The 26,354-nt window shown below is 42.5% G+C and overlaps 1 protein-coding gene across 2 annotated transcripts in view; it reads right to left on the reverse strand.

Moving 5' to 3' along the window:
• Positions 1 to 26,354, reverse strand: part of AGMO (alkylglycerol monooxygenase) — a 267,587-nt gene that overhangs the window by 102,168 nt on the left and 139,065 nt on the right. For both annotated transcript variants that reach the window (XM_075316878.1, XM_075316879.1), the window contains exons 7-13: positions 24,043 to 24,113; positions 23,823 to 23,884; positions 17,744 to 17,823; positions 9,117 to 9,251; positions 8,310 to 8,426; positions 5,091 to 5,173; positions 4,518 to 4,623 (exon numbers count right to left, since the gene is read on the reverse strand). In XM_075316878.1, coding sequence (XP_075172993.1) covers positions 4,518 to 4,623; positions 5,091 to 5,173; positions 8,310 to 8,426; positions 9,117 to 9,251; positions 17,744 to 17,823; positions 23,823 to 23,884; positions 24,043 to 24,113 — 654 coding nt within the window. The remainder of the gene's footprint in view (positions 1 to 4,517; positions 4,624 to 5,090; positions 5,174 to 8,309; positions 8,427 to 9,116; positions 9,252 to 17,743; positions 17,824 to 23,822; positions 23,885 to 24,042; positions 24,114 to 26,354) is intronic.

Here is a 26,354-nt window from a genome sequence, read left to right on the forward strand (position 1 = left end):
GACATGTTTACTTTGTGCAGAGCATCTTGCATTATGAGATGCTCTGCTGTGTTTCTCTGAGCACTAGCTGACAGGTGGATTGACAGCACAGGATTCTATGCAGGTTCTGAGAGGTGCTGATTACTCAGGTGCTCCACCTTCCTGGTAATTGCTCTGTTTCTTTACTGAGCATGCTCTAGTAGAACCTCGCCAGTCATACTCTCTGGTTCTGCAGTTGTGCTGTTGGCCTATGTTTCTGCATGTGTTCTGCTCTTTGTTTCTTGACTCCTCTCTGTCCGCTCCCTGTCCCTGTCATGACTTCCTGGCTTTTAAGCTCAGACCGTTACCTGACCACATCTCAGTTTTCTCCCTAAATCTATTATATGACCTCCTGGAATTCTGGCCCTTGGATTGTAACCTGACCACGCTTCTGTGTACTCCCTGTGTCCATACCTATCGTCCTGTCACCAGATCCCAGCTTGCCTGACTACTCTTCCATCTGTACTATTCATAAGTAATGACTTGAATTACACTCATATCTTTATCTTTTCATCCATCAATCCATCCAACTAGTCTCTTTCTTTCGTCCTTTATTTCTAGTGAATTATCTTTCTTTTTTCTTTCTATTGAATTCTTTCTTCCTTTATTTTGAATTCTTTCTTTTTCTCTTTCTTTCTTACTCTCTTTTTTTCTATCTTTCTTATTTTCTTTCTTTCTCTTTTCTTTCTACTGAATTGTTTCTTTTTCTTTCTTTCCATCCATCCCATTCCTTCCTTCTTCCTTCCTCATTAGTCATCCATTTCTTTATTTAATTCTGCTTTCTATCAATATTTATCAGCATTTTGATATCTTTATCTATCCCTCTATCTATCTATCTATCTATCTATCCATCCATCTATCCCTCTATCTATCTATCTATCTATCTATCTATCTATCTATCTATCCCTCTATCTATCCCTCTATCTATCCCTCTATCTATCCCTCTATCTATCCCTCTATCTATCTATCCATCCATCTATCTATCTATCTATCTATCCCTCTATCTATCCCTCTATATATCTACCCCTCTATCTATCTATCTATCTATCTATCCCTCTATCTATCTATCTATCTATCCCTCTATCTATCTATCTATCTATCTATCCCTCTATCTATCCCTCTATCTATCTATCCCTCTATCTATCTATCCCTCTATCTATCTATCCCTCTATCTATCTATCTATCTATCTATCTATCTATCTATCCCTCTATCTATCTATCTATCTATCTATCTATCTATCTATCCCTCTATCTATCCCTCTATCTATCTATCTATCTATCTATCCCTCTATCTATCTATCTATCTATCTATCTATCTATCTATCTATCTATCTATCTATCCCTCTATCCATCTATCCCTCTATCTATCTATCTATCCCTCTATCTATCCCTCTATCTATCTATCTATCCCTCTATCTATCTATCTATCTATCCCTCTATCTATGTATCTATCTATCCCTCTATCTATCTATCATCTATCTATCTATCTATCCCTCTATCTATCTATCTATCTATCCCTCTATCTATCTATCTATCTATCTATCCCTCTATCTATCTATCTATCTATCTATCTACAGTTAGGTCCAGAAATCTTTGGCCAGTGACACAATTTTGGCGAGTTGGGCTCTGCATGCCACCACATTGGATTTGAAATGAAACCTCTACAACAGAATTCAAGTGCAGATTGTAACGTTTAATTTGAAGGTTTGAACAAAAATATCTGATAGAAATTGTAGGAATTGTCACATTTCTTTACAAACACTCCACATTTTAGGAGGTCAAAAGTAATTGGACAAATAAACCAAACCCAAACAAAATATTTTTATTTTCAATATTTTGTTGCGAATCCTTTGGAGGCAATCACTGCCTTAAGTCTGGAACCCATGGACATCACCAAACGCTGGGTTTCCTCCTTCTTAATGCTTTGCCAGGCCTTTACAGCCACAGCCTTCAGGTCTTGCTTGTTTGTGGGTCTTTCCGTCTTAAGTCTGGATTTGAGCAAGTGAAATGCATGCTCAATTGGGTTAAGATCTGGTGATTGACTTGGCCATTGCAGAATGTTCCACTTTTTTGCACTCATGAACTCCTGGGTAGCTTTGGCTGTATGCTTGGGGTCATTGTCCATCTGTACTATGAAGCGCCGTCCGATCAACTTTGCGGCATTTGGCTGAATCTGGGCTGAAAGTATATCCCGGTACACTTCAGAATTCATCCGGCTACTCTTGTCTGCTGTTATGTCATCAATAAACATAAGTGACCCAGTGCCATTGAAAGCCATGCATGCCCATGCCATCACGTTGCCTCCACCATGTTTTACAGAGGATGTGGTGTGCCTTGGATCATGTGCCGTTCCCTTTCTTCTCCAAACTTTTTTCTTCCCATCATTCTGGTACAGGTTGATCTTGGTCTCATCTGTCCATAGAATACTTTTCCAGAACTGAGCTGGCTTCATGAGGTGTTTTTCAGCAAATGTAACTCTGGCCTGTCTATTTTTGGAATTGATGAATGGTTTGCATCTAGATGTGAACCCTTTGTATTTACTTTCATGGAGTCTTCTCTTTACTGTTGACTTAGAGACAGATACACCTACTTCACTGAGAGTGTTCTGGACTTCAGTTGATGTTGTGAATGGGTTCTTCTTCACCAAAGAAAGTATGCGGCGATCATCCACCACTGTTGTCATCCGTGGACGCCCAGGCCTTTTTGAGTTCCCAAGCTCACCAGTCAATTCCTTTTTTCTCAGAATGTACCCGACTGTTGATTTTGCTACTCCAAGCATGTCTGCTATCTCTCTGATGGATTTTTCTTTTTTCTCAGCCTCAGGATGTTCTGCTTCACCTCAATTGAGAGTTCCTTAGACCGCATGTTGTCTGGTCACAGCAACAGCTTCCAAATGCAAAACCACAAACCTGTAATCAACCCCAGACCTTTTAACTACTTCATTGATTACAGGTTAATGAGGGAGACACCTTCAGAGTTAATTGCAGCCCTTAGAGTCCCTTGTCCAATTACTTTTGGTCCCTTGAAAAAGAGGAGGCTATGCATTACAGAGCTATGATTCCTAAACCCTTTCTCCGATTTGGATGTGAAAACTCTCATATTGCAGCTGGGAGTGTGCACTTTCAGCCCATATTATATATAGAATTGTATTTCTGAACATGTTTTTGGAAACAGCTAAAATAACAAAACTTGTGTCACTGTCCAAATATTTCTGGACCTAACTGTATCTATCTATCTATCTATCTATCTATCTATCTATCTATCTATCTCTCTATCTATCCCTCTATCTATCCCTCTATCTATCTATCTATCTATCTCTCTATCTATCTCTCTATCTATCCCTCTATCTATCTATCTATCTATCTATCCCTCTATCTATCCCTCTATCTATCTATCTATCTATCTATCTATCCCTCTATCTATCTATCTATCCCTCTATCTATCTATCTATCTATCTATCTATCTATCTATCCCTCTATCCCTCTATCTATCTATCCCTCTATCTATCTATCCCTCTATCTATCTATCCCTCTATCCCTCTATCTATCTATTCCTCTATCTATCTATCTATCCCTCTATCCCTCTATCTATCTATCTATCTATCTATCTATCCCTCTATCTATCTATCTATCTATCCCTCTATCTATCTATCCCTCTATCTATCTATCTATCTATCTATCTATCTATCCCTCTATCTATCTATCTATCCCTCTATCTATCTATCCCTCTATCTATCTATCTATCCCTCTATCTATCTATCTATCCCTCTATCTATCTATCCCTCTATCTATCTATCTATCTATCTATCCCTCTATCTATCTATCTACCTCTCTATCTATCCCTCTATCTATCTATCCCTCTATCTATCTATCCCTCTATCTATCTATCCCTCTATCTATCTATCTATCCCTCTATCTATCTATCTATCTATCCCTCTATCTATCTATCTATCTATCCCTCTATCTATCTATCTATCTATCCCTCTATCTATCTATCCCTCTATCTATCTATCTATCCCTCTATCTATCTATCCCTCTATCTATCTATCTATCTATCAATCTATCTATCTATCTATCTATCTATCTATCTATCTATCTATCTATCTATCTATCTATCTATCTATCTATCTATCTATCTATCTATCTATCTATCCCTCTATCTATCTATCTATCTATCCCTCTATCTATCCCTCTATCTATTTATCTATCTATCTATCCCTCTATCCCTCTATCTATCTATCTATCTATCTATCTATCTATCTATCCCTCTATCTATCTATCTATCTATCTATCTATCCCTCTATCTATCCCTCTATCTATCTATCTATCTATCTATCCCTCTATCTATCTATCTATCTATCTATCCCTCTATCTATCTATCTATATATCTATCCCTCTATCTATCTATCCCTCTATCTATCTATCTATCTATCGATCTATCTATCCCTCTATCTATCTATCTATCCGTAACTTATATTCATTAATAGTCGGTTTTCTTACCTCACATATCGTTGTGAAATTGGGAATATTTGTAGATAAATAACCGTATTTTTGAAGCAACAGGAACACGGAGCATCGGACGGTTTCCAGTACGGCCGCTCTGGGTCTAAAATAAACAGATATAAAAGAAATGAAATGCAATAAAGCAATATCTGTCCTGACACATGATAGATGCACAGTGGGATACAGAGGCCATATGAAGGCTCTAATGTGACATGATAGAAGACTTCCCTTTAAAAGGAAAAACACAATGTATAAAACACAATGTATAAAACACAATGTATAAAACACAATGTATAAAACACAATGTATGAGCCAATGCTGCTCATGAGGTTATCTGGTATTAGGGTTAGTGAATTTGTCTGAGCTGTAATTCCAGGCATGGCCTGTGGAAGAGAGTGGCGCTGTTTCTTAGGAGGAAAAAACATCCCTTTACTTCTTATTTTTAAAAAGACACTGGATGATTCTGCATGTGTGTCTTAGATCAATTCATACTAATCTTTATTTTATAAGACTTTCACTTTAAGAACAATTTATAAAGAAAAGCAATGGATTAATGAATGAAGTGCTCACTTTTTCTCCAGAATGTATCCAAGAGCTGTTAAGGTCAAGAGAATGTACAGAATTCTCACAAGAAGTATTGTCTGCGTTAACAACTGTAAGAAAAAAATATATATAATTACTTAAAAGGGATCTATCACCAGGTGAAAACTGCCCAGTTTTTGGTATTATTTTATTTCCCTTAAGTATTTAAGTTTTTTTAAATCACCATATAGTTCCAGAGATATGAGACTTTTTATGTTTTGCTACATTTTATGATCTTTATAAGAAGATGGTGCTCACAGGGTAATAACACAGAGCAGCCTAAAGACCCGCCCCCGAGGAGCCTGTAAGCTCCACCCCACCCTGGGAAAGACCATAAAAGTTAGCACTAAGAAAAACAAAACAAACAAACAAAAAAAAAAACCAGAATGTTCATGGGAAAAGCAAGAATATGATAATATCTCACTCTGGACACTTCCAACCAAAGGAAAGGTAGTCTCTAACCACATCCAGACCAGATAATTTGATTTTAAGGCCTATATATATATGTATATATATATATATATATATATATATATATATATATATATATATATATATATATATATATATATTATTTATTACTATAGCGCCATGAATTCCTTGACGCTTTACATGTGAAAGGGGTATACATAGTAGGGACAAGTACAGTAATCATAAACAATACAAGGCACGGACTGGTACGGGAGGATAGATTATATATATATATATATATATAAAAATATAAAATTAATTATATATGAATATAGCTATACACATATATATATATATGTATATATATATCAGTTCTAATTAATGAATTATTGTTACTATTATTAATTATTATTATTATTATTATTTATATATGAATTATGGCAATCTCCCTTATATTCCATTAAAAGGTCCCTGGTTACAAATTAAAACCAACTCCAACACGTCAGCCGAACAAATGGCAACCAAAAAAATCGAGAAAGCCTTCATGTGTTTGACAGGTTTAACAAAAGTTGCATGCATAATATTGTTATGTTTTAAAAGAAAGACTGGATGGTTTGAGATCTGTAAGTATTTAATACATTATTATTATATTTACTTGCAATAAAAACAAATATGATTTTCTGTAAATATTCTTTATAGCTTTTTTTTATTTTTTTTTATGTTACTGTTGTGCTCAAAAGTTTACATACCCGGCAGATTTGTTGCTTTCTTGGCCTTTTTTCAGAGAATATGAATAACACATTTGTTTTTATCCCACTCCTGGTTAGTGGTTGGGTGAAGCCATTTATTGTCACTACTGTGTTTTCTCTTTTTATATCATAATGACAACCAAAAACATCCGAATGACCCTGATGAAAAGTTCACACACCCCAGTACTTAATCCCGTGTATTGCCCCCTCTAACATCAATGACAGCTTGAAGTCTTTTGTGGTAGTTGTGGATGAGGCTCTTTATTTTCTCAGATGGTGAAGCTGCCCATTCTTCTTGGTAAGGTGGTAAAGCTGCCCATTCTTCTTGACGCCTCCAGTTCCTGTAAATTCCTGGGCTTTTTTGTATGAACAGCACACTTGGGTTCTCCCCAGAGTGGCTCAATGATATTGAGGTCAGGAGACTGAGATGGCCACTCCAGAACCTTCACTTTGTTCTGCTGTAGCCAATGACAGGTCGACTTGCCCTTGTGTTTTGGATCATTGTCATATTGGAATGCCCAAGTACGGCCCATGCGCAGCTTCTGGGCTGATGGGTGCAAATTTGCCTCCAGTATTTGCTGATAACGTGTGCATTCATCTTTCCTTCAACTTTGACCAAGTTTCATGTGCCTTTGTAGCTCACACATCCCCACATCAATAGGCAGCAATAGACCTCCATGCTTTACCGTAGGAATGGTGTTCCTTTTATCATAGGTTTTGTTAACACCTCTCCAAATGTAACAATTTTGGTTGTGGTCAAAACGTTCAATTTTGGTCTCATCACTCCAAATTACCTTGTTCCAGAAGTTTGGAGACTTTTCTCTGTGCGGTTTGGCATATTGTAGGTGAGATACTTTAAGGCATTTGCACAGTAATGGCTTTCTTCTGACGACTTGACCATGCAGCCCATTTTTCTTCAAGTACCTCCTTATTGTGCATCTTGAAGCAGCCGCACCGCTAGTTTTCAGTGACTCCTATATTTCAGCTGATGTTATTTGTGGGTTTTCTTTGTATTCGGAACAATTTTCCTGGCAGTTGTGGCCCAATGTTTTTATATCCACCTGATCGTGGTTTGGTTTTTACAGAACCCCTGATTTTCCATTTGTTAATCACAGTTTGAACAGTGTTGTCTGGCATTTTCATTTCTTTGGATATCTTTTTGTATCCCTTTCCTGTTTTATACAGTTCAACTATCTTTTCTCGTAGATCCATTGACAATTCCTTTGCTTGCACCATGACTCACAATCCAGAAACGTCAGTGGCTGGATGAAAGATGCAAGAGTCTGTCTGGATCCCAGAAACTCACTCGGCTTTTATGCACACACACTGATTACAAGCAAACAGGTCACAGGTGAGGATGTTACCTTTATTAGCCATTCACACCCAATTGTGTCAACTTTAGGCTATGTGCGCACAGTGCGTTTTTCGCGGCGTTTTTGCGCGTTTTTCGGGTGCGTTTTTGGCCTCAAAACTGCAGGACTTTGCTTCCCCAGCAAAGTCTATGAGTTTTCATTTTTGCTGTCCGCACACATCTGTTTTTTTTACCTGCGTTTTTGAGTTAAAAAAAAAAAATGGACATGTCAGTTCTTTCCTGCGTTTTTCTGCGTTTTCCGCCCATGCAATGCATTTGAAAAACGCAGCAAAACGCAGAGATCAAAAACGCAGCAAAACGCAGCCAAAAACGCACCAAATCGCGGCAAAAACGCATGCGTTTTTTGATGCGTTTTTTCTACGCAGGTGCGTTTTTGTGCGTGTGCAGTGTGCGCACATAACCTTAGTGCATGTTATCAAGCCAAAATCACCAGGGTGTGTGAACTTTTCATCAGGGTCATTTGGATGTTTTTGGTCGTCATTATGATTTAAAAATACAAAACACAGTAGTGACAATTAATGGCTTCACTCAACCTCTAACCATGAGTGGGAAAAAAAGATTGTGTTATCATTCATATTCTCTGAAAAAAAGGCCATGAAAGCAAAAAATCTGCCGGGGTGTGTAAACTTTTGAACAAAACGGTATATCTACACTATACATAATGCCAAAACTTACAAATTTAGCTTCAAACATGTGCTGATAAACGCCAAGGAGAAGAATAAAATGACTTGACGCATATATCTGTGAGAATGTTGACAGTGTTGGGTCGTAGGGTTTTTCATCTCCGGTTACCTGCAATCAATCATAAAGTTTACAAATTACCATAATTATGTGAAATAATGAATTATAGTTACTATTCTGCCCATGAGTAACCCTGATTGGCTGAATCCAGGTTCCTCATGGGCGGAGTCAGACACTATAATATTATCAAACCCTGGAGGAACATAATCTATATGGAACCTAAGCTAAACTTCCTTATTGATTGACTGAAGCTCCTGAATTTTTTTTGGGACAGATTCACTCATTTTAGATTCTATCCGCATAAAATTTGGTCCAATTCCAAAATGCCCTAATTGCCATGAAAGGACAACACCCCTAAATGGTGCCACCCAGTTGTCAATTTATTCATAGGTTTCTAGGAGGAAAAACTGAAGGACGGCACAAAGTATTCTAAGAAAAGATGCTCCAGAATTAATTATTTAATCAATAACATTAACAGTTCTTTTAAGCAGGTCCTCTTTAACCTCCTGAGAACACCTCAGGAACATCACCTTGTGCTGTTTGAGCACCGGACCCCAGCCCCAGTCTGTAACAATAATCAATGGCTCATTCTTCCTGCAATGGTCAAGACACATGAAATGGCATCTTCAGCCTCACCATGACAAACCCAGCTCCACTACTCCTAGAAATCTGCTACTTGTGCATCACTGATGTTCTGGGATATTTACAAATCTTAACTTACACCAAAATATAAAAACATACTTTTGGAAGTTCTTCTGAAAGTCCAAGCCGAGGTTTTCCCGGCCCCCATCCTGGTCCTTTAAATATTACAGAGAGTTTGTTGCAGAAACCAGGCGTACTCCAAAATGTATTCCACATGTAGACGCAATGCTGCATCTATAAAACACATTTACATATCATGTGAGTTCCTCTGATAGTTACTCCTGGAAACAGTCAGCAATCCTGATGACAGACCCTTCCCTAAGAGCTCAGTGGAGCAGTAAATGTAATAATGTAAAGGTGACATCTCTGAGAATGTAAATAACCAGGGTCTGAACTTAAACCCAGCACAACGGGAATGCTGGAAGATTCCGTTCTGAAGCCTGCAGAATAGTGAGTGCAGCTCTGGAGTATAATACTGGATGTTACTTAGGATCAGTACAGGATAAGTAATGCAATGTATGTACGGTACACAGTGACTGCACCAGCAGAATAGTGAGTGCAGCTCTGGAGTATAATACAGGATAAGTAATGTAATGTAGGAACACAGTGACTGCACCAGCAGAATACGGAGTGCAGCTCTGGAGTATAATACAGGAGGTAACTTAAGATCAGTACAGGATAAGTAATGTAATGTATGTACACAGTGACTGTACCAGCAGAATAGTGAGTGCAGCTCTGGAGTATAATACAGGATAAGTAATGTAATGTAGGAACACAGTGACTGCGCCAGCAGAATACGGAGTGCAGCTCTGAAGTATAATACAAAAGGTAACTCGGGATCAGTACAGGATCAGTAATGTAATGTATTTACACAGTCACTACACCAGCAGAATAGTGAGTGCAGCTCTGGAGTATAATACAGGATAAGTAATGTAATGTAGGAACACAGTGACTGCACCAGCAGAATACGGAGTGCAACTCTGAAGTATAATACAAAAGGTAACTCGGGATCAGTACAGGATCAGTAATGTAATGTATTTACACAGTCACTACACCAGCAGAATAGTGAGTGCAGCTCTGGAGTATAATACAGGATAAGTAATGTAATGTATGTACACAGTGACTGCACCAGCAGAATAGTGAGTGCAGCTCTGGAGTATAATACAGGAGGTAACTCAGGATCAGTAATGTAATGTATGTACACAGTGACTGCACCAGCAGAATAATGAGTGCAGCTCTGGAGTATAATACAGGATGTAATTTAGGATCAGTAATGTAATGTATGTACACAGTGACTGCACCAGCAGAATAGTGAGTGCAGCTCTGGAGTATAATACAGGATGTAACTCAGGATCAGTAATGTAATGTATGTACACAGTGACTGCACCAGCAGAATAGTGAGTGCAGCTCTGGAGTATAATACAGGAGGTAACTCAGGATCAGTAATGTAATGTATGTACACAGTGACTGCACCAGCAGAATAATGAGTGCAGCTCTGGAGTATAATACAGGATGTAATTTAGGATCAGTAATGTAATGTATGTACACAGTGACTGCACCAGCAGAATAGTGAGTGCAGCTCTGGAGTATAATACAGGATGTAACTCAGGATCAGTAATGTAATGTATGTACACAGTGACTGCACCAGCAGAATAGTGAGTGCAGCTCTGGAGTATAATACAGGATAAGTAATGTAATGTAGGAACACAGTGACTGCACCAGCAGAATACGGAGTGCAGCTCTGGAGTATAATACAGGAGGTAACTCAGGATTGCTATAAAATAGATGCAATGTTAGTACCCAGGGACTCAGGTTTTATATAGAATATTTTGTTGTGTATTGAAGCTCTTTTACAGGTTATGAATCTTCTTAATCCTTGAAATGTCTTAGGAAAATATATCTTTGTGTTTACATGATATAAGTATAAAGAAAAAGACATGAAATTTCAGCCAATAAAGGCTTATAAACACGAGGCGGCTCAGCATGAGTCGGAGCTCAACACATTCTCCATGGTAAATGAGGCGTTTTACAAGGCAGTGAGTGAGTATTTCATCCAGAGCTGTAATCAAGCAGGAAGGTGATGAATAGACACAAACTGGAACTCATCTGAGAGTCCTGAATGCTTAATTAGGAGCGGCCATCATCTTATATACAAGTGAGCCCTACAAACAAGCAGCAGAGTTACTGATTAATAGCTGTGTGATCGGGGGCTGGGGATTGTCGGAGGGGAGACCTCCGCCGCGGCTTTTATGTGGAGATGAAACCACACTACACTTATGCCCCTTGGATCTGGCTTCCCATCCCTGTGTTCCGGATAGACCCGGACTGTAAAAGTCCGGATTCGCGCGTGTTCAAAAGTATCCATGCATCGACCCCAGGCCTTTTCGGATCTGGCAACTCGGGTAACTGACAAAAAAAAAAGAAAAGCAAGCGTCTTATACTTACCAGTCCACTGTGCGGCTGTAACGCTACTTCCGTGCCGCTTATTATCCTTCATACATATGCACTGCTTCCTCCGCCCACCTGCAGTTCCAGCATCTCTGATTGGTTGCAGTCAGACTGCGCCTCCACCCTATGTGACAGCGTGTCTGACTGCTTTCAATCACATACATTGTGGTCATGTTCTGTGCCCGCACGCTGTGCCCTCAGTATGTAGCAGAGCTGGAATCGTCGTGGGACCTTTTGCGGATTACGTTGGAGCTGAGTGTTTTGGGGGTTAATAACGGGGAGAAAGAGGGTGTGTTTTTTTGTTTTTTTTCTGTGTTTTCTGTTTTATTTCTTATCACTTTCAGGTTAGTAATGGGGGTCTCATAGATGCCTCCCATTACTAATCTAGGGCTTAGTGGCAGGTGTGAGCTGTCATTAAACCCTTATTACCCCAATTGCATTCTCACCAGGCAATCGGGATGAGCAGGATAAAGTTTCGAGATTGTCGCATCTAAAGGATGTGACAATCCTAGGCGTCTGCAGGCTGCTATTTTTAGGCTGGGGGGAGCCTAATAACCATAGGTTTCCCCAGCCTGAGAATACCAGCACACAGCTGTTGTCTTTTTAATGGCTTGGTACCGAAAAAAGCCGCATGGGGTTCCTCTTATGTTGATTCACAGCCAAGATAAGCACACGGCTGGGGACTGCAGTCTGTAGCCATATGTTATATCTGTGCTGGGTATCACAATATGGCGGAACAGTACGCCTATTTATTTATTTTTACACCAACATAGACATGCACGTAGTGTCTGTGATTGAAAATAGTCAGACACGATGACAGGGTGACCGGCACAATTTGACTGCAACTAATCAGAGACGCCGAGACTGCTGGTGGGCAAGGGAAGCAGTGCACATGTGTCGCGGGTGGAGGAGGGGACATTGCTCTCTCCCACTGCTCGGGTCCGGCCGCTGGTGCTGCTGCTCGGTGGTGGCTCGAGCGGTGGGCCGGATCCCGGGGACTCGAGCGGCGCTCTTCGCCCGTGAGTGAAAAGGGGGGGGTTTGGATTGATTGTGGGGATTTATTGTCCGTGACGCCACCCACGGCTGTGGTGATAATGGTGACACCACCGCTGCTCTGGACGGGGATCCCGGGAGCGGTGACAGGGAGCAGCTTTGTTGTTAGTTCTCCCCTCCGTGGGTAGGGAGTTGGTTGTCCCGGGGCCCGGTGATGGGGTAGGGATGGATGGCAGGCAGGTTACGGGGCCTGGTGAGGTGCAGGGTCGCAGGGGGCACGGTGGTACTCACTCAGCCCAATGATGCACACAGAGTCTCTGCTGAAACAAACGGCTGGATGGACGGGTCCCACAGGCGGCTGCGGTGTTTTTCCTCTGACCCCAGGTTGGTAGTGTAAGTCCTTTCCTGCGCCTTCCGTACGCTCCTCCTGCGCTCCGGTTTTCAGCTGGCTCCCCGATTCAGTACCGGTGGGCCACCGCCCAGCCCCGGCTACCTGCGGTTCCACCAACTGTCTGCCCGGCTACCTGCAGACGGCCACTACCATCTGCCTCACTCTCTACACGGGGGCACTAGGCTCCAACCTAGGCCCCAGTCTGCGTCTGCCTCTCTGCAGACCTCCTCTCTCTTCCTCTCCTAGACTTGTCTGAACCTGCTTCCTGCCTCAGGCCAGCTAGACTCTTCGGTGGGCGTGCCTATCTGCTTGACTCCGCCCACCTAGTGTGTCTGTCTGAACCCGAGGGAAGGAATCAGGTTTCACTGGGGGTGTCTGCTGTGACCTGCTGGTGGGGGGGTGTGTGTGTTGTTACCTGTGGCCCCTGGCTTGTCCAGGGCAACACACATGCATGAACGATAATGAGTGGACCCGGAAGTAGTATGAGCACCCTGGAAGTAGCATTACAGACGCACGGGAGACTGATACGAATAACGTGCTTGCTCTTATTACCCTATCCCTTCTACCACCATTTTAAATTGCCAGATTCTGGTTCCTATAGACTTATATGGAGACCGGCGTCTGGACAGATATCTGGGATCAATTCCGGGCTGGAACTGTTTTTTTGTTGTTTTTTTTTAAACCCGTTTGGACCTGGCAATCTAAGGTATCTTCAGGTCAGCCCATCACTAATCACAATGGCCATGGTCTCCATTTTACTAAAACACGCAGTGGATATCCACTTAATGTTTTTTTCAAGCGTTCTCCATATTTTTCTGTTTAAGAAATGTGGAAAGGTTCCAAGTCATTGTGGTATATCCTCTGCTACACGGAGAACGGAAGGTTGGTTCTGCCATGGCTTGGAAGAAAATGATGAAGAAACAGAAGGATTCCAGCTCCATGGACATGTAGACTTATTTATTTGGATGTTTATAACACACTACGTAGCTGTACTCCCCGGCTTCGCCCGGGTTAATAACTGCTGTTAACAAAATAGAATGTATTAACAAATGTATTCTGCACACAAACACCATAAAACATATAGATATAAATGTAATTATAATGTCTGTCTCCCCCTCTGTATATATATCTCTGTCTCTCTATCTCTTTGTCTGTCTGTCTCATTCCCTGTTTGTCTCTGACTCTCTCTGTCTCTTTCCCTGTCTGTCTCAATCTCTTTTCCCTGTCTGTCTATCTATCTCTGTCACTTTCCCTGTCTGTCTCTTTCCCTCTCTTTCCCTGTCTGTCTCTTTCCCTCTTTCCCTCTGTCTCTTTCCCTGTGTTTGTGTCTTTGTCTGTCTCTTATCATGTCTGTCTCTTTCCCTCTCTTTCCCTGTCTGTCTGTTTCCCTGTGTCTGTCTCTGTCTCTTTGTCTGTGTCTGTCTCTTTACCTGTCTGTGTCTGTCTCTTTACCTGTCTGTGTCTGTCTCTTAACCTGTCTCTCTCTTTTCCTCTCTTTCCCTGTCTGTCTCTTTCCCTGTCAGTCTGTCTCTTTGTCTGTGTCTGTCTCTTTGTGTCTGTCTCTTACCCTGTCTATGTCTGGTTCTTACCCTGTCTGTGTCTGGCACTTTCCCTGTCTCTGTCTGTTTGTTTCCCTGGCTGCATTGTGACACACCAACATTCCATATAAGGGCGTGGCTGCGCATTCTTCTGAAGTTCTGGCTGCACTGTGACTCCCAGCTCCATTCGCTTTAATGGAGGCAGGTTTTTTGGTGAATAACTGTAAAGCGCGGGGTTAAAATTTCCCCCCAAAACATAGCCTATGACGCTCTCAGGGTCCAGAAGTGTGAGTGTGCAAAATTTTGTGGCTGTAGCTGCGACGGTGCAGATGCCAATCCCGGACATACATACATACATACACACACACACACATACATACACACATTCAGCTTTATATATTAGATGGGACATAACATTAAGGGTGCTGCATCAACTGAAACACAGAAATGCTAATATACGCCAACATAAAATTTTAATCTTATGTATGTTACATACATCCAAATAAAAAAATCTGCATGTCTGTAGAGCTGGATACCGGGGCTATCGGCAGCTGTGAGGCCCGAAAACCTTAAAGGAGCCATTAAGAGAGCCTTCAAGTTTCTTGGAGATTCCAGCTGTTGGGACACCTAGAGGCTGTGAACTCTCACAACAGATCACAGCCTCCAGCAGCTGAAAACTCAAGAAATGGCTGGATTGCAGGACACGACCACAAGGCAATCCGGCAATGGGTTTTACTTTCAGAGAGAGCAGAGAGGAGCCCCGAGTGTGACCTCCGCTGACCTGACTGACGACACCGCTGGGTCACTGCACTGTTGTCAGTGTTTCCTGGAGTCTACAGTGATTGGTTATATTATCGGTCACTGCAGACTCTGGATGTAGCAGAGCCGGGATCATTGTGGGACCTTGTGTGGATTACGTTGGACCTGCGGGAGGTTTTCCGGAGTTAATAAATTGATGAAAGAGGGTGTAGGGTTTTTTTTTATTTAAAATAAAAAGTATTTTAGTGTGTTTGCGTTTTTTATCTTTTGACCTACAGGGTTAGTAATGGGGGGATCTCCTACTGCCTCCCCATTACTAATCCAAGGCTTTATAGCAGCTGTGATTGTTTGACAAATTATAGCTGTCATTAACCCTATATATTTCCCTGAATGCTACTGCACCAGTGCAATCGGGATGACGAGAGTAGATGCAACAATTCTGGACGGCTGAAGGCTGGTATTTTTGGGCTTGGGAGGGCCAAAAACCATGGGCCTCCCCAGCCAGAGAATACCAGTCCCCAGCTGTCGGCTTTTTCTTGGCTGGGTATCAAAGCTGGGGGGACTGCACACTTTATTTTATTATTTATTTAAATAATTTAAAAAAAAAAGTCACAGGGGATCCCTCTTATTTTGATACACAGTGAAGATAAGCACACGGCTGGGAGCTGCAGCCTGGAGCCATCTAGTTTATCTGTGCTGGGTTTCAATATAAGAAGGACTCTACACCTTTTTTTAATTATTTATTTATTTTTACACTTCACCAATCACAGACACTGACAGAGAGGGTGGGCGGGGGAAGCAGTGCATATGAATGGGATCTAATGAGAGGACCCGGAAGTAGTGTGACATTTCATGGGGAATCTCAGTAAGTGTAATTTTCATGCTTTTAATCTTCATAATACTCTGATAACATTATTCCCAGAAACCAAATGTGATTCAGAAATGCATCCACACATCTTCCCCATGCTGTTCCCATTCAGCTTTCAGCATGTTATACCATGCCTGATGAAGAGACCTGAGTAGTCTCGAAAGCTTGCAATTGTTACCATCTTTTCAGTTAGCCATTAAAAGGTATCAACCACTGAGGACTCTCTGTTCTTTTAAACAATTTTTTTATCTCTACTGGCTAACACGGTACAAAGATATATTTTACTTCATTCAGCTTTCAGCACTTTTCCATCCATTTCAGCAGTTTTACTGCCCTCCCAGATCTACTTCCAATGTCCTCCTGAAAATTATTCGAGTTTTCCTTTGACTTGCATTGGGTTTGTTATTCGGTACAAATTTACAAATAATAGAAATTTTTCAGCTCAAATAATTCAAACCTGAATACTTCTTTAGTAATATCCAAAAAAATACAATAGTACTGTGACGAACTACTACTAGGTGTCACCAGATGCAACAAGTGATGGGGAAGTCAAACAAACTGGTCAGGTGCCAGGAGGTCATGTATGGAACACAGGGATGAAACAGAGCCGTGGTCAGAGGAGAAGTCGGAGGTCAGAAGCCAGGAAGTCATGTAAGGTACACAATGGAAAAGCAGAGCCAAGGTCAGGGTACAAGCCGAATGTCAGGAGCCGGGGAACAATGTCAGAGTCAGGGACACGGGAGGAGAGGGTCAACAACAGTTCCAGGGTAGGAGGACAAGATCAAAACACATACAGGAACCAGAGCACTTGGTGCAGGCAGGAACTACGACTGGCAGCATTGTGGGTGAGGTTGCTCTCAAATGACGCAGAGCAATCACCTGGAACGAGGCGCCTGGAAAGAGGACCCTCCTAACACCAGTGCAGGAACCGAGGATGGGAATCACCCATCCACCCAAATACAAAACAGAACACCAGCTCTTCTGGAGAGCAGAGCACCACAGATAAGAACCATGACAAGTACTGAATGTAAAAAAAAAATCACTTTGCTATTGAATGGATCAAATATATATTTACTTAATGGGTCAGAACTGTAATACTTCATCTGTCCTGCGGAGGCACTGCAGGGAAATTGAATACTTGTCACAGCTGATCACTGGAAGTTCCAATTGTAGTGATGAAATTACTATTTTGAGATCCTTCAAAATTCATAATATATAAAAACATAAACTAATACTAATGTACAAAATAAAGAAAAAAAATCGCCTGGACCTTTCAATGGATCAAACATATTTACTGGATGGATCATAGCTGTAATACTTCATCTGTCCTGCGGAGGCACTGTAGGGAAATTTAATACCTGCCACTGGGTTCCTCCACTGATCATTGGAGGTTCCAACTACAGTGATGAAATTACTATTTTGAGATCCTTCAAATTTCATAAAATCTAAAAACATACAATAGTAATCAATGTACAAAAAATCCCCTAAACATTGAATTAATCAAACATATTTACTGGATGGGTCAGAGCTGTAATACTTCATCGGTCCTGGGGAGGCACTGTAGGGAAATTAAATACCTGCTACTGGGTTCCTCCACTGATCATTGGAGGTTCCAACTACAATGATGAAATGACTATTTTGAGATCCTTCAAATTTTATAATATCTAAAAACATACAATAGTAATTAAAGTACTGTAATAAGTAGAAAAAAAACAAAAAAAAAATTCACCTGGACATCGAATGGATCAAACGTATTTACTGGGTGGGTCAGGCCGTACACAACTTTGTCTTTTTCCGGTACGAAAGTTCCTTAAAAGCAGAAAATAATAAATCATGTTTACTAATTATATACAAAGATCCAGGTAATTAATTTTCCCTTCCGCATAATTTATCTCCATGATTTGCCAGCTTTCTCTCCACACTGTGTTGCTGTTGTTAAGTCAACAAATGCATATAATTAGCTCCTTTAAAATGTATTTATAGGATGGCGTAATCTATCACTCGTATATATCATTTCATGGTGCTGATTGCAGCGCAGTCAGTCAGGAGCCAGGAGTTCACTCGGCACCGCGAGCCAAGTATCATAATCCAGCGAGCTTAACAAACCCAGGGTGTTTGTAGCCGGAATATTGATGAGCTCTTACGTGAGCAATCAGCTCTAATTACATACAAAAGGCTCGTAGTCAAAGCAGCAAGGAGGAGAGCAAGCGTCAGCCGCAAAATACTACAAATGAAGAGGAAAAACAGCAGTAAAATATAAAGTAAAAATAAAAACAATAAAAATTGGAACACAATAAAAAGTTTATTGGAATTTTGTAAAAATCTGAAAATTGAAATTTAAATTTAATACAATTTTCTTTTCTAGAAAATAGGTAGAAATGACAATTTAAAATTAATGAGTCTTTCTTATGTCGCCTCGTGAAAAGTTTTGCAGAAGATAGGGCAGTATAGGAACAAAAAAAAAGTACTGAGAAGAAAAAAAAATAGCACTGGAAATAAATAACTTGATAGAAAAAAGTGACCCAAGGAGTTATATGCTATATATATATATATATATATATATATATATATATATATATATATAGATATATATTTATTTTTATATACATATATATATATATATGTATGTATATATATATATATATATATATATACCGTATATTGTTTTTCTAGTTTTTTGGGTTTTTTTTTACCAAGGTATTTCTGGGTCCATTATACTCTGGGATTCCCTATGCTTCTGCTGAAGTAATTTTGGTTTGGTTAAAGAGAACCTGACCCTTGTCATAAATAAGTATATGTTTCTTTTGTTCCTGCGCTACTACAGCCCTGAGGTTTGGCTCCTTCCTTCATATATATAAATACATATATATATATATATATATATATATATATATATATATATATATATATATATATACACATTGGGAAAGTAAGTATTTGATCCTCTGCCAGTTTAGCAGCTTTCACACCTACACAGAATGGAATTGGAATGGTCTGTAATTTTTATCGTTAATAACTTCGTCTGTGACAGAATAAAAAAAATCCAGAAAATCCAATTGTATGATTTATAAATAATTAATTTGCATTTTATTCCATGAAATAAGTATTTGATCCTCGACCAACAAGCAGGAATTCTGCTCTCACAGATCTGTTATTTTTTCTCCTACTCAGCACTCATTACCTGTGTTAATTGCACCTGTATGAACTCGTTACCAGTATAAAAGACACCTCTCCACACACACACTCGATCACACTCCAACCTCTCCACCATGGACAACATCAAAGAGCTGTCTATGGACACTAGGGTGAAAACTGTAGACCTGCATAATGCTGGGATGGGCTACAAGACAATAGGCAAGCAGCTTGGTGAGAAGGCAACAACTGTTGGCGCAATTATTAGAAAATGGAAGAAATACAAGATGGCTGTCAACCTTACTCACTCTGGGGCTCCAAACCAGATCTCGCCTCATGGGGTAAGGATGATTCTGAGAATGATCAGGACTCAGACCAGAACTACATGGGAAGACCTGGTCAATGAACTGTAGAGAGCTGGGACCACAGTCTCAAAGATTACCAATAGTAACACACTACACCGACAAGGATTATAATCCTGCAGGACACACAAGGTCCCCCTGCTCACGCCAGCACATGTCCAAGTCCATTTGAAGTTCTCCAATGACCATCTGGATAACCCAGAGGAGGCATGGGAGAAGGTCATGTGGTCAGATGAGACCAAAATAGAGCTTTCTGGTATCAACTCCACTCGCTGTGTTTCGAGGAAGACGGATGAGTTCAAGCCAAAGAACACCGTCCAAACCGCAAAGTATGGGGGTGGAAACATCATACTTTGGGAGTGCTTTTTTGCAAAGGGGACAGGACGACTGTACTATATTGAAGGGAGGATGGATGGGGTGATATGTCGCCAGATTTTGGCCAACAACCTCCTTCCCTCAGTAAGAGCATTGAAGTGGGGTCGTGGCTGGGTCTTCCGGCATGACAATGACCAGACACACACAGCCAGGACAACTAAGGAACAGCTCCGTAAGAAGCATTCAATGTCATGGAGTGGCATCGCCAGTGTCCAGACCTGAACCCAATAGAAAATCTTTGGAGGAGATGAAACTCAATGTTGCCCAGCAACAGCCCCGAAACCTGAACGATCTGGAGAAGATCTGTATGGAGGAGTGACCTGAGAGATCTGCAGTGTGTGCAAACCTGGTCAAGAACCACAAGAAATGTCCGACCTCTGTAACTGCAAACATAGGTTTCTACCAAATATTAACTTCTGTTTTTCTATTGTATCAAATACAAAATGCAAATTATTTATAATTTATAAATCATGCAATGAGATTGTCTGGATTTTTTATTCTGTCTATCACAGTTGAAGTTACCGATGATAAAAGTTACAGATGTCCCCATTCTTTGTAGGTGGGAAAACTTGGAAAATCGGCAGAGGATCAAATACTTATTTACCATACTGTATGTATATATATATATATATATATATATATATATATATATATATATATATATATAAAATGTATATATATATATGTATATATATATATATATATACACATGCATATTTAATATTTCTGGCAACTGGGTGTAGTGCTAAAAAATAACATCTAAAACCACACCCAGTTGGCTAAAAATACTAGAATTATATACAGAGAAGAAGGAGCCATATTTCAGGATCAGAGATACTCTGGAACAAAAGAAGAACATTACTAGATTCAGGAGAACAGTGGCATTGACACCAGATAAAAAAAACAAACAAAAAAACCCCCAAAACATTATATGTTTATCATAAGGCTGCAATATATTTGCAAAACTAATTCAAAAATTGGAAACATTACAATTGTGCAAAACCATCGGTGCAGTGCTGGGACTCCGAACTGCACATTGATTACATGCGCGCCAGCAGTCTTCATTTTTAATCCCAAAACATAATGTAGTAACGGTACAAATATAAATGACACTGTCTCCAGGTTTTTTCTATGTAGTCTGAGTGCAGCATGATACAGGGGCTGATACCCTGATTACAGTTACTGGGCTACTTGCTGTCATTTTTATACAATCACAGTTTTCTCTGCAGAGGTCAGAATGCTGAGTCCTGTATAACCCCACCCACACCCCTGATTGACAGCTTCCTGTGTACACGGTGTATTGTCAGAGAGCTGCTAATCAGTGCTGGGGGCGTGGTTGGAGCGGAAGGCATGAGACACTAAAGGCTGCTTTACACGCAGCGACATCGCTAACGAGATATCGCTGGGGTCACGGAATTCGTGACGCACATCCATTCTCGTTAGCGACGTCGTTGCGTGTGACACCTACGAGCGACCGCTAACGATCAAAAATACTCACCTTATCATTGATCGTTGACACGTCGTTCATTTTCAAAAAATCGTTGCTGGTGCTGGACGCAGGTTGTTGGTCGTTCCTGAGGCAGCGCACATCGCTACGTGTGACACCCCAGGAACGACGAACAACAACATACCTGCGTCCTCCGGCAACGAGGTGGGCATGTCGTTAATGCAGCTGGTCTCCGCCCCTCCGCCTCTCTTGGCGGGCTGCTGTGTGACGTCGCTGTGACAGCGCACGAACCTACCCCTTAAAAAAAGAGGCTGTTCGCCGGTCACAGTGACATCGCTAGGCAGGTAAGTACGTGTGACGGGGCCTAGCGATATTGTGCGCCACGGGCAGCGATTTGCCCGAGACGCAGAAACGACGGGGGCGGGTACTTCACGAGCATGTAAAGCGTGTAAAGCAGCCTTTAGTCCTGCAGTGACTACTGCTGATAAAACATTGATTTTATTGAAACAGCAACAAACACCCAATAAGTGACACATTGTTGAAATGAAGATTTATGACACTATATGATGCTGTTACGAATTGGCGCCGCCATAGTCGCAAGCAGCCTGCTGCGGTTCCTGTTGCGCCCAGGCACCGGCTGCCGTTTTTGGCCGTGCCTCGGGTCGTCTAGTTGGCTGCTTCTTCCTCCACGTCTAAGTGTGGAGAGGCGGCTAGTGCGCATGCGCGCGCCGATTTACCCCAGCCAGAGTCTAAGTGTTTCGCCTTGTGAGCATGCTAACCCTGATAGTGCCATTTCTGAGGCTAAGTCCTCGGTTCAGGCTACTGAGCATGCTCCTACACTTAGTGCGAAAAGCCTCTTTGCACAGGTACTTGGACATCGTGCCGTGTCTAAGTCCTGTGTTGTGCCTACTGAGCATGCTCAGGCAGATAGTCTGATTTCCGAGACTGTTGTTCAGGCTACTGAGCATGCTCAGGCACTTAGTGCATTAGAGGTTAGGTCCGGTAAGGACCTCACTGAGCATGTCCGTGAGGTGGCAAGTCCTGATAGGGCAGAGGGTGTCAGGTGTCCTGATGACGTGACCACTCCGGACTGGCTCGCAGAGGCCCGCCCCTATGATCTGGCACCTCACCATTGGTCGTCAGACGATGACTGGTGAAGTGTTTGGGGCGTGGCTGCCATGAGGTCATCAATGACATGGCGGTTCCGGATAGGCCGCTGGTGACGTCGCTGATGATATGGCACTCTGCTATTGGACCTTGGTGGTTCCACCCTGGGTTTGGGGCGGACCCAGGTTATAAAAGGGGCTGGAGACAACATGGAGGCGCGCAGTCTTCACTTAGAGTTCATGATGCATAAGCCTTGTTGGAAGCGGTAGGTAGGGCTAGGCGAATGGTGCCTGTCACGCCAAGATTAGTGGCTCAGCACATCAGGGTCAGGCGCCGTGCTTCCTTGCTGCTGTTCCAGTAATGCTGTAGCAGTCCAGTGGCATTAACTGGACTGCGGCTGCTGCATTACTTGTTCGTTTGTGCCTCCTACGCACATGGACAGCATACCTGCTGCGTCACCTGTCCAAGAGTGCCCTCTTCGCACACGGACAGCGTACCTGCTGCGTCACCTGTCCAAGAGTGCCCTCTTCGCACACGGACAGCATACCTGCTGCGTCACCTGTCCAAGAGTGCCCTCTACGCACACGGACAGCGTACCTGCTGCGTCACCTGTCCAAGAGTGCCCTCTACGCACACGGACAGCGTACCTGCTGCGCCCCCGGTCCGGTTGTGCCTTCTACGCGCACGGACAGCGTATTCCAGAACCCCTGTGGAGTTAACAGGGTGTTCCTGGATTGGGTGTGTGAACCCTATTTCCCTCCTCGGCTTCCCAATCAAATGCTACTGGTGTGACTACCTGGTCTGATGTGTCCTCTACACACGTGGACAGTCGAGTGGTGACCAGAAAAGCTAATCGAAGGACCGCTCGGCCTGACGTGTCTTACACACGTGGCCGACAGGGCGCTGTCGCAGCGGTCTTCTCAGTCAACGCTACCTGGTCACCACCCGGCCTGACTTGTTCCCTTCACACGTGGTCGGAGTAGCGCCTGCTCCACCGAAACACTAACTGGGTTGTCGTCCAGTCTCACGTGTCGTTACACACGTGACCGGTTCCCACGTCTCTTGGGTTATCTCTGAGTCATCAGCTCTTTAGTCTCCGCCTAACCCACAGGGTGCCAGCAGCTCCATTACCATCTGGAGCACGGTGGGCCCCGACTGGCGATTGGGATATATACCCCCTGGTCCTAATCTGCCGATTCCCCCGTAACAGGTGCTGCACTCAGATTGCATAACAAAAATCCTGGGACAGATTCCCTTTAAAAATACAATTTGAAGCAAATGAAAACCAGGTGCAAACACTAAAAATAAACTAAAAAAAAGCTGAAATAAAATCTTAAAAAAATGTACTCGTTTATGAGATACTTGAAAACGAGACAGTAACTCACCGAAAATCCTGTCCCAGATGATCAGTGTTCCGCCATAATTGGAATCGATGCAGTACGGATTTCTACCTGAAATATAAGAAGCTAAAAGTGTGACGCCTCCTAACAAGGATCCGACTTTAATATTTTGTAATTATTAGTCATAAGCAAAAAATGGGCCCAACTCCTAATTTTATACAAGGGCCACCCCTGACTCCTCCGCCACTAAAATAATGCAAGGAACCTACCGTGATGGACTCGGTGGTGACTTGGAGTATTGAGGATCAGCTCCAAGGGACCCAGATTATTAATGAACTGGAAGGAAAGAGAAATTATCAGTGCATTTAGGTTTATTGAAGAACAAGTGAATGTAGTGCCCCTGAAACTATCAGGGAGCTACAAGGTACTGCATCCCTCACCACGATGCAGGGCCTACCCCCTAGGGACCCAGAATACCAGTGCCGGTAACAACAAAAACCCAGGTAATCACTGTTTTCTCCCCAATTCCCCCATAGAATGGTACCAGGCTAGGTTTGGACCAATGGATGGCTGCCTAGAGGTAGAGCCAATCCAGTCCACTTGACGACCAGGTGGGAGGGGCGGACAGTGGACAGTCGGTGTGGGACAGTGGACAGTGAAGAATTGGAAGTGAATGGACTGACAGGAGTGAACAGTGACCTGAGGGCCCAGGCGGTTAGTTGCCGGTGTACGGTGGAGTCCTCCCGGAACTACGCACCAACGGGGTACAGAATTCTAGGTGAGGCACAAGCTCCAGGCAGACCTGATAACACCTGCACAGAGAGGGGACCAACAAGGACCTCACTGACCTAGACGTTCGGGACTCAGTAGTGAAGGGAGAACTGGGGACAGGACCAGAGACTCCAACCCCACAGGTTTCACACTACCGTCATACGGACTGCTGTAGAAGACAAACAGAAGGGGACCCCCCAGCCACTCCAAGCCACGGGGACCCACCAACCAAAAGACAGGTGCAGGGAAAGAAGGCACCAGGTCACTAAACTGGCACTGGGACTAAGGGGACCTGAAGGTGAAATCAGCCGGCCTCGGGTGACCAGTTACCACCAGAAAGTGCGTAAAGAACCAGTTGCACTGAACCCCTTGTGTGGACTACCTTCTTCCGACACCCGTCACTTCACCTATCCTCTGGGGCCCGGCCCTGCTTGCGGAGGGTCTAACATCCAGGCTGCCATTAACACCAGCCCCAGTAGTGAAAACTGTGCAACAGTGGCTCCATCCACATAGCCGCAGCACCACAAGTGGCGTCACGTGTGAACGTTATTCAAATCCCCTGTAAATATTCCCCCATTTCAAAAAGCACCCAGGGACGGAACCGGGCAACGGCCACCAAAGTGACATGCCCCAGTTATACACCGCCCGGGACCGAGTACCCCATAACCCTGCGCGACACATGAACATCATTATAGTGATCAATAATGGCCCAATAATAAAAGTCCCCAAAAATCAAGCATTTATCAAATACCCTGTTAATAGAGATGTTTTTGTAGAACTTTAGTCTGATCGGGGGATAGCACGATATAGAGAAGAGGAAGGGCAGAACGACATATCGGTTTGCTGAAAAGGATTCAGTATAACATGGCGTTTTGAATCAACTGTCATTACGGCATAGGCACTGTTCACATTGCAGATTCTGACACTCCGCCTCATAATTTCTCTGGGATCAACACAGGCAGACTCGGGCTTTGACCTGCTAAGTGCTCAGTCATAATCAGGCTAGTCTGCTTGTTATTCTCCTTTGATCACATGTTGTGAGGAAACCAATCACATCTGCTCACCTCCCATTTATGCTGGATGAAATCCTCTACCTATGCTAGCTATAGGCTATACTGTACTGATGTGTGTTTTGGTGTCCCAGACTATTGTAGAGTTTACCTGTCGTCTTGTTGTTTCCTCCCTGCTCTTTTTTCCCTCCTTTTTTCTTGTGTGCATGCTGTGTGAGCTTTGGTTTCGCCTGTCTGTCTATTTTTGTGGATATAATATCACTCCTGTCCCCCCTGGGAGAGGGAGAGGGGGAATCAGATGAGGGTTGCTCTGGAGTAGGGCCAAGAAGGAGACTCAGGCATCCCCACCTTTAGGGGTATCCCTGAGAATAGGGATAGCATAGGGCTCTAGCCTGAGTGTCAACTTTGAGGCCCCAGTTCCTCGCTATCTCATAGTCATCGTGACATGAAGTCCCTGGTGTCTATATGCATTTGAGTCCAGTGGGCGGTTCTACTCAGTGATTGACAGCTATCCTTCTATGTACTGTCATACAGGGAAAACTGTCAATCATAGTCTAAGACCACCCACTGGACTCCTGTGCATATCCCTGTGCACCAGGAACTTCAATGATTAAAATTAAAGCTACTGAAACTTTTCTCACAAAAATGTACATCAATCTGCCTGCAAATCAGATGCCATTTTCAACAGAACAGGTTCCCTTTAAGACAATGAGTGATCACCAGAATTGATGGTAAGGGTGCAGGGCAATGCCCCGTGAGGCCAAAATCTTTACTGATTACAGTATAATAAGCGTTA

This window comes from Anomaloglossus baeobatrachus, chromosome 6, assembly GCF_048569485.1.
Source record: "Anomaloglossus baeobatrachus isolate aAnoBae1 chromosome 6, aAnoBae1.hap1, whole genome shotgun sequence".
Taxonomy (NCBI): Eukaryota; Metazoa; Chordata; class Amphibia; order Anura; family Aromobatidae; genus Anomaloglossus; species Anomaloglossus baeobatrachus.